The sequence below is a fragment of the Mastigoproctus giganteus genome, chromosome 5 (genome assembly GCF_048544385.1).
Source record: "Mastigoproctus giganteus isolate SK-2022 chromosome 5, ASM4854438v1, whole genome shotgun sequence".
Taxonomy (NCBI): Eukaryota; Metazoa; Arthropoda; class Arachnida; order Uropygi; family Thelyphonidae; genus Mastigoproctus; species Mastigoproctus giganteus.
Window position 1 is genome coordinate 79,012,853 of NC_143579.1, and position 9,710 is coordinate 79,022,562.

Genomic DNA, 9,710 nt, shown 5'->3' on the forward strand with positions numbered 1-9,710 from the left:
AGGCTGGCAAAGGCTGAGTGATAATCTTTACTTCTTCTCAGAAACAGTTTTGGCGAAATATTCTCCAGAAGAATTCTAGTTATTAATATCTTTGTTGCAGGCAGTGAATAGTTACATGATTGCCTGATGTAACAGCGACAATGCTTGGGGTTTAACATGAAATAACTAATACAGGAAAAATTACATAAAACGTATAATTACATATGAAATTGATATTAACATGGGAAATGAAAGAACATGAAAAGCGATGAAAGGACGATGGCAGTCATTCGGTTGAAGGCGAAAGCTGTTCCCTGATGATGTGTCTTCTGTACGATTTGTCTAAAGGGGTAACTAACATCGCCTCATCACGCCATGTAACGAATATTCCAGCAACACGTGTAGCCACTCTTCTATCTCCCCCTTTTTAGGTAATGGTAGAGCTGTTGCTCGCATCTATGCAGAGTCCACGTGGGCTGAGCGGTGTCGTAGATGTCTGTTCACACGAGTATCACTGTTTCTTACTTCCTCTCTTCGCCTTAATTTACATTCCGGGCTTAAGAACATCCTTCCGGTGTTTATAGAAATCTATCCCTATGCACTTGTGAGTGGCTAACCTAATTAGCTGTTGCTGGCTAACAACTGTAGGCTTTTAACACAGTTATAGCTACTAATTTCGCCATTTTCTTTAGAGAAATATACGCTTTTGCCTAAGGACATTTAATCTACTTTATACTCTTTATTTGGAACTCAAAGTTATTATTAAACGGAAGTTTTGGAAGATATCTAAGTAGGGTGGGTATGGGAAATTAAGTCATTACCGTACCGTAAGTTTAGAACAAAGGAAGGGCGGAATTAGCGCTATAACAACGCCCAGATTTCTGAACCGTAGGTGATGACTGACTGCAGAAACTGGTATATGTATTGGAGCGTGTACTCAGGCTCTGTGACATGGAGTTGTTGTTTGGCAAGCCATCTTGATCTGCAAACCTTGTTGTGAATGTCTGCAACATGGGGTGTTTGAAACTGAGTTTAGGGTTGAATATAACGCCGAGATCTTTGTGCTTGGTGATTGGAGTGATGGGGGTTCCATGGATTTCCAGGTTTAGTTGCGTTGGGTTTGATTTGAGTGAAAACACCATTTGTGCAGATTTGTTTGGATTTATCTTAAGAGAAAACTGTGCCAAGTATGTAATCAGATTCTTAAGGCTGTTGATAATGGTTTCAGAAACAGAATCAGGTCGGGCGGTCCCGTTGATCCGATAGAGGAGCTTCAAGTCGTCTGCATAACTGATAAATTTTGTTTGCTGGCACAGGAATGGGTGGATGGCAGCCGTAAAAAGGAGCCCTGAAAGAACACCACCCTGGGGAACACCTACACAAACTTTCCTTGTGAAAGATTTTTTATTCACAGTCAAGTGAAGGACCCTGGTCGTAAGTAGCAACTTCAAGAATTCCAGTATATTGCCTTTTATCTGGTATCCATCCTCACAAAGTTGCAAGAGGGGCTGGATGTCTATGCTGTCGAATGCAGACTGAATATCCAGATAAACAATTGCCATCTCAGCCCTATCTTGTAAAGCCCCCAGAATGGTGTTGGTGGTTTGCAGTAAGTTGGTAATGGTGGACCTTCGTTTCAAGGCATAGTGAATGAATAGTGATTCACATGGCAGAACCTGATTGGTTAGGATGGGAAGAAGGCACTTCTCCATGACTTTGAGGAGACATGAGGCTTTCATTATTGGCCTGAATTGTGAAACTGAGGTTGCTCCTTGTGTTTTGGGGATTGGTTGAACAATATATTGATTCCAGGCGGTTAGGAAACTTTGCGTTGTGAGGATTCCATTAAAGATACCTATGAGTGCATCAATGATGAAAACACTAACGCTCTTAAGAATGAATTGTTTTGTTTTGGTTTTTTTTTTTTTTTAGGAGCATTAGCAACTAAGGCCATACTGCTCCGGGAATATGCGGTAGCCATTCCCTGACCTTCCCGCATCCTCCGTATTTGGTGGTGACAGGCTCGAACCCCGGTCTAATCAAGAAGCGTGTGCTAAGCACTGCTGCTCCTTCCCACCTGGCTACGGAGGCGCCAAGAATGAATTGTGGGACCCCATCATATCCAGTGCAAGACGTTGGTGGGATATCATTGATGGCCTGGATAAGTTCTCTTTTTGTGATGATGATGGAAGTGAGGACATCTCGCTGACAACTGCTGTGAATGCTCTTAAGGTCTGACGCTGACTTTGGAATAAATCTTGTGATGTAGTCTAGCCATTCGATCGGATTAAGTTGTTGAGAGAATTCATCATCCCTTGCCTTAAACGGTGCCTTCCCGATCTTGATTGTTTGTCTATGTAGGCTTTCATGGCTTCAGATTTGCTTCTATTGAACTGGGCACGGGCTCTTGAGTATGCAATCTGGTCTAGTGGGTCTAATTTTGCTTTCCATTTTGCATGTAGTCTTTGTTTATTCTGAAATTTAAGGCTGAGATCTTGGGTCCACCATGTTTTGCTCCGACAAGAGATTGAAACTGTTTTTGATGCTGCAGTTCGAGCAATAGACTGCAGCCAGCAGGTAAGAAAGTGCAGCCCGAGCTGTGGATGACATTGGTTTAGGATTTCTCAAGGAAAAATGGATGCTGCGAAGCAGCATTTCTCTGGATTGAGGAATGAAGGGCTAATCACTGTTTTCTTAACTGGTGCCTGATGTTGCCAGGATGTCCTGGAAGTGATTGGAAGAATGAGGGCTACTGGTAGATGGTCTGACATGAAGGCTGTTTCAGGCTGGCTGTCAACGGCGAGAGTGTCTGTTGCAAATATTAGGTCTAACAGGTTAGCGCCTCTGGTAGGGGAAAAATTCTGGAGGGTCAGACCTACTGCAGCCAGATTAGAAGATAACAATCTGCAAAGACTGTGTTGACCTGAGCTAATGTTAATGTCTCCACACAAGTAATGTTGCTTTAGGGTGCATTGATTAATGATCCAGTTGGAGACCTCTTGTAAAGTGCTCTTGGGAGGGGTATGTAGACTGGACGTGTACTGTGGGAGGGGAGGATGTAGACTATGCATACGTCAAGTCTATGAACTTGAATGCTGAGTGTGTAGTTCAAATATAATTACGGCGACTATCAATCAGCTATAGAAAAAATAGGTCACGAATTTAAATCTTCTGCGAAAAACAAGTCTAATGAATTTAAATTTGAACACTTATGCTGGCTGATTCAAAATTCTTTTACTCAGATTACATAATTAAAACAAATTGATTTATTCTTGATTCAAACGTTTGTTAAACAAATGTTTCAATCAAGAATAAACTAGTTAAACATTTTCTGTAGGGAGCAAGGAACTACCCTCTTTCAGTTGGGGGTAGCTGCTGTAGGAGAACCTTGAAAGTTCAATACCCCTAAAACGGGGCATTGAAATTTCAAGAAACGCGAAGTGTAGTGGTCTGTAACCTCGTGTGTTCTCTACGGTCGATTTTAGGTCTGTGAGGGGGAAACCGGAGTACCCGGGGAAAACCTCACTCCACGGCCCGAGATCGACTAACTCAGCACCGAGTGGAAGAAGGCAAGAAAACTTCCTGAATACCTTCTGCTGGATTCGAACCCAGGCTCTTTCACTCGGCGAACAAGCACACTGCAACTGCGCTACCGTGGACCGCACGAGCTTCAATCAAGTTATATGCTTTATAGGTAAGCGAATCATTCATCTTGCGATGCCACAAGCAAGTTAAAATGCGTTAATTCTTTTACTTTTAGAGTATGTAATTGTACGAATTTGTAATAAACACTGAAAATGTCAAATTTCTTGAATACATTCACGGAATCATTTCATCATATTCGATGACTTTTGTATGATTTTAGTGAATCTTGATTTTTGTTAGAAATTCCGGTTTTATTTATGCGATTTTGGATGTTTGTCTAAGTGTAACCTTACAACCAACCACTGCTCTGCATGCGGAGATACACAGCGTCTCCAACGATGTGGTTTTGCGCGAATTGCGTATGATTCTCCAAATGAGACAAACAGATGGTTCCTGAATGTCCTTGGTACTTTTATATTAAATTGTTGCACATTCATAGATTTCTGCAAGGTTACACACCGGACTTTAAATATGTAAGAAAATATTTCAGCAGGTTCAGCTGTACTTATTTCGGGGAGAGATAATAATCCTAAAACTGATTATGATAAGTAATTGGGGAGGAACAAACTGAAAATAAAATATTATTACATCTCCCAAGCTGAAAAAAATATCGACACACCTTTTGTGGGGTAGGGGATGCATTCCCAATATGTCCTTGTTTAAAAATCGGAAAAGTGGATGAATCGTTAATGCGAAACATTTCCTAAAATATAAAAATATTTGCGTTATTACTTCCCAGTAAGTTTTGCCAGTTTTCCTGCAATGAATATTTGATGGTTTATCATCAACTCCGAGAACTACATGTTTAGTAAATTTTATTTATATGCAGTGACTATTACTAATATAAAATAATACAATACCGTAGTTATAACATAATACTAACAATAGGTGGCAGATGACTCTCATCAACCGGTGCAATTCCACCACTTTGCTTTTTGGAGACTCGAAGTGGTGAAACCTATGTTTAATCACCAAAGCAAAGTTTCTGGCAACCCCTCCCTCCTCGTCTCCTTCAACCCATGCACGGTACTAAGTACAACAGGTGATACCTTTCGTGTTTGGGGTTTCATAAAAAAAAAAAAAAATTAAATGCAAAACTGCAACGTGAATCCATATTCTGCAACACGTTAGTTTCAAACTCGGGGAGGTGAGGGCGTAACACTTAGACTGCCTACATTGTCTTGAGTCTCATACGTTGAAGTAAAATAAAATAAATCTTCTGTTTATACTCCTGGACGACCAACCGGTCAGAGGAGTTCACAAGATAGACAGAATACAAGAAACAGCACCGTATTTAGCAGTCACGGTCTTGAACTCCGGTCACTCAAGGCATGTGTACTTGGCACCCGCTCGCCTGACCACTCGGCTACGGCGTAATGGGCCGCAAGGTGGACATTCCTGCTTTATGGCATTCAGTTTTTCTCAGATCTTTTCCGCGGGACATTTCGATTGTAAATGACTCCCTTGTAGCTTCATTTATCAAGCTGTGCTGTTGCACTGCCCTCTATACTACTTTCATGGTTATTCCTTAGTGTCCTATACTTCTGTTAACATAGTGTACATAAGTAACAGCAAGGAACAGGCAAGATACCACGTTCTGTTCGCACCAGTTACCATGGATAACTGGCACTCAAAACATTTCATTTAATCTTCTACCGATCTAATGAATTACGTAAAAGCCTTTAAATAAATGAAGATGATCCAAGAGAAGAGCCATGCGGGGCCACATACTGCAGAAATTAATTTTGAAGGCCTTTTCACTTGCTTTATTGAGTTTGTGTGATAAACAGGAACTGTCATTTCTTCCAATAATTTCGATTTCTTTATCAAGCGTGCCTGTTATTCATCGCTAATCTACATATTCCTGGTCAGTGAAGGAAGATAAATCTTCCACTGCTAACCTATGAGCTAGACAAACGGGACATTGACTTATGGATGCCCAGATTACTCCAGAACGTTGGCATTATGTAACGAAAGGGTAAAGATTTGAAAGAATACATCCTAAGCTTATTTGCATTTGTTGTAAATAAAATAAAATTATTCAAACCTGTGGAACCTAATATGAACTTAATGAGCCTTGATTACTTTGTTTTTATATACTCCGACTTTCAAAGGCTGTATTTTAAAAATAAACTTGATTTGACAACGGGATGTGATTGATACAAACGTGCGGATTACAGCTTAAACAGGAAACGTTGGAAGAAGGAACGAAATTTGAAGGAATAATAAATTTCCTTAATTAAAATGATAAAAACGTCACTGACAAAAAAAACCAAAACAATCGGGATTTATTTTTATTTTCACAAAACAATTGTTAATTAGATTTCTTCTAAGCCTTGACTGAAATCTAAACTCGTTAGGCTGTGAGAAATACAAGTGGGCTGGATTGGTGGATCCTCCCATTAGGATTAACTTCTGCATCGTGGCATACTTCGATGGTTGCTAAAATAATTTTAATTTACTTGAAATGTCTGTTTGTTTTGTTGGATGGACTTTGATATTTTTGCAGATTTTTTTAAAAGGTATCGCTCCACGTAAATATGTCGAGGAATTCCGAGGCTGCTTGCAATCACAGGGAGGATACATGTAGAGGTTCGGCTGTACTTACGCAACTGCATTGTGCCAAAATCTTGAGGCCATCTCAGAATTAATGAAGACGTTAAAATTTTTCAAGAAATTTCAAGTGCTTTTGCTCAGTTATGACTGGAGATTAAAAAAAAAAAAAATCACTAGGATCCTAAGGACAAAAGCAAGGAAATAGGGATTTGCGTATTTGCCACCCCTTTAAAATATTTATAGAAGTGAAAAGTGAAAGGAAACAAACAATGGAATGTAACGGAAATGCGAGACGGAAATGACGCAATTACTTCCTGAAGTACAATCATACTAAGGAAGGATGATTGTGGCGTCACAATCATCCTTTCTTAGTTCTTCCTACTTTCACAATCATGACATCGAGACTACTTCGGCACATCGATGTTGTCTCTCAATGTCACAATCATACTTCCTGCAATAGTAACTGCAAAAATTGATTGTGACGTCATACTATTCTATAAATGGATTGAGCTAACCTCTTCCAAGTCAAGGATGTTTTCACATAAAGCATCTTTCTTCAGTACAGGGTACATACGCTTTAATTTTTTTAGATGCAGAGGAAGAAAGATTTATGATGCGCTTATTCCAAGAGAGAGAGAGATTAGAAGTCAGGGTTATCCATAAGAGTCTTGTCTGATCTCGTTTAGAAATCTAGTATCGTCGAAGATAAGGTTAGGTGCAGAAGAATTATTTTTTTGGAGATGTAAGACATGGCGGAGCCTTACAAGGATTGAAATTAACTAAGTTATTTTTGCCCGATTGGAGATTTACCTGGAGATCAGTATTTAAGAAGTTGTTAGTGGATATTCGAAAAGTTGAAGCTGTTTGTATAGGGCAAGGTTTCTCAAACTGGACCGTGGAATGCAATGTGCTCCGTTTCAGCAAAACTACGGATAAAATTTCTAGTCGATGGAAGAAGATCATTAATATACAAGAGGAAAAGAGTGGGAAAAAGAACTTAATCTTGGGGGAGCATCAGTATTAGTGGAGAAGTTAAAAGACAACGCTCTCTACCATCTGCCGCAGTGAGCAGTCTGAGAGAAAACTGGATACCCAATTACAAAAAAAAAAAAAAAAAAAAAAGTCGATAATCCATGAGATGGAAGCTCGGGGTATGATCAGCAATAAACCTTTGCCAATAGGGAGAAGCATGCTTTTATTCCTCTTTATAAAATTATAACGAGATCTCATTTGGAATATTGTATTCAAGTCTAGAGACCTCGTATAAAAAAAATGAACACAGAACTTGGAGAGAAGGTCCAAAGAAGAGCAACTAGATTTGTTGGGTTTGTTAGGATTGCTAAGGGTTGTCTCTATGAGAAACGCCCTAGAAGATATGGATTCCAGACACCTCAGGGTACCTGATAGAAGCGGTTAACGTAGTTAGAGGAATAAGTAGAGTGAAGGAGGGAGTCATTTCCGCATTGGCGGGTGAAATAAGAACAAGAGGACACAAATATAAAATCTTAGAAACAACAAATAATAAGATCTCATGAAGATCGTGAAATCTAATCTTCGTCTTGGGGCAGCCTGTTGTTAGTCAGTGGAAGTTCCCTCACAAGGTACGCGAGATTGAGTGTCTGACTAAGTTCGAATATGATTGTTACTTTTTTGGAAATGAATAAATTGCGATTGATTCAGGAATTTGGTTGTTTTTTGTTTTTTTTTTTGAGCAACGCATAATTAGTTGGGTTTCTAATACTAAAAAATCATGGTCGCCCTGTATAACAGCATACACGTAGCCCTCTGAGTTTATGACAAAACCACCACCTTGAGCATTGTCTTCTAAGTCACGATAGAACTTTTTCATGTACACATTAATTAAAACGCCGAGTAAGCGAGGTGAAAAGCAGTTTCTTCTTTATTTTAAATCGTCGATAAAGCTACAGTTTAAAAAAGCACAAAGTTAAAAGATGCGACGATTTGTTTTTAGTATTAAAATGGCATGATGATGAATGGAAGTGAACTTAGTCTGCAAGGGGGGGGGGGCTGACTTCTCGTTTTATTCCCACAGTCAAAAAGTGCCTATCCAGCTCTTCCTTGAATTTTGTCAAACTCTCCGCCTCAACTAAATTAATTCCAATGTTCCACGAGCAAGCTGCCCGAAGGTAAGGTTCAGAGGATCCAGTCTTCTGTTGCTTTTGAGATTTTATACTTGTTCGCCCCATCAGTCAGAATATTGCGGCAACTACATCTGCGTGGTTGCTGTCTCTGAAATGATGCCGAGGAACAATCTTCCGCAATCCAATGGCCTGAAACCCAAGCCCTAGCTGAGTTTTAAGCCTTGAAATCAAAGTAATACAAACACACAAAGAATATATTACACTGAACTTTGCACAGTTCTGTCTCAGCTGCATACTAAACCACAAGTTCGCCACTCATTGCACCCATTCAGGTGAATCGCTATGGGCTTAGCAGCAGCGGTCATCTGTAGTCAATGAAGCCCAAGAAACAGATATTTTATTGACATTCGTGGTGTTCTTAGCCCCTTATCCCCCTTTCAATTCGACCATCCTTCGATCGAATTTTCTTCTTTGAAATAACAAAGTGTGTGGGTAGATGTATAACTTTCTGCGTACCACTTAAAATCAGCAATTTCTCATTGATGCAGTGTTGACCTGTTGCACGTTCTGCAGTTGCTGGCATCGAATACTACCGTGAAACAGTTAAGTTACAGCAAATCACTTACCTTCCAAATAGAGAAACACTTGGCAAAGCACGGACAGCAGAGAGTGCCTCAAGATCATCCTGAATTCGTGGTCCTGGCGTCCTATCGGAAGAATGGTCGGAGAAGGGGTGCGCACATACAGAAAAGTTCAGTTCGTGCCTCGCGGATCACACACACACATTTCAGCTCGGTCCTCTCGGCAGCGAAGAACTGAAGCGACAACAGTCGCTCGTGATCTCGCACGAGTCCGTTAAGAAGGGAGGAAGAGGAATGCGTGCACACGAAGCAGTTCGTGACCTTACGTTCCAGAGTCGCTCGGGGGCTAGTTATCCTCGATAACCGTCCGGTAAGTGTGCGGCACTGGCCCATGTGAAGCCGTGGAAATCCCCGAGACCTATCCGTCCGCGCGCAGTAGTGGCTCCCCCTGTCGGCGCTTCCGTTGATCAATAGACACTGAACGGACGGAGTTGCGGTGATGTGAGAGGAGTTTCTTCTCCCCCGTGGACGCGGGAAGAGCACCGCCGACTACTCTTTTTAAAGGTTGTTAGACGTCGACTGAATTTCCGCCCGTGGCATTCTGTTCGCACGCAAGCGATATTCTTCATTGTCTGGCGGGAGCGGAAATTCCTTAAATGAAAACACGCGGAAGTGATGAATTAGACACCACGTGGTTGAACCCGCGAGTGCGGATTCCCGCTCGATTCACCTGTTCCGCCCTAGAGTGGGTCAAACACTCTAATATGCAGGGACAAGGTGGAGAGTGGAGTGGTTCAAATGTAGAGTACAGCAACCAGTTGTCGAATTGGTTTCTAATTTTTTCTGG

The 9,710-nt window shown here is 40.9% G+C and overlaps 1 protein-coding gene across 1 annotated transcript in view; it reads right to left on the minus strand.

Moving 5' to 3' along the window:
• Positions 1-9,242, minus strand: part of LOC150085515 (carbonic anhydrase-related protein 10-like) — a 70,523-nt gene extending 61,281 nt beyond the window's left edge. The window contains exon 1 of the mRNA XM_090374086.1: positions 8,909-9,242. Coding sequence (XP_090230212.1) covers positions 8,909-8,966 — 58 coding nt within the window. The 5' untranslated portion in view covers positions 8,967-9,242. The remainder of the gene's footprint in view (positions 1-8,908) is intronic.
• Positions 9,243-9,710: the final 468 nt, after the last annotated feature.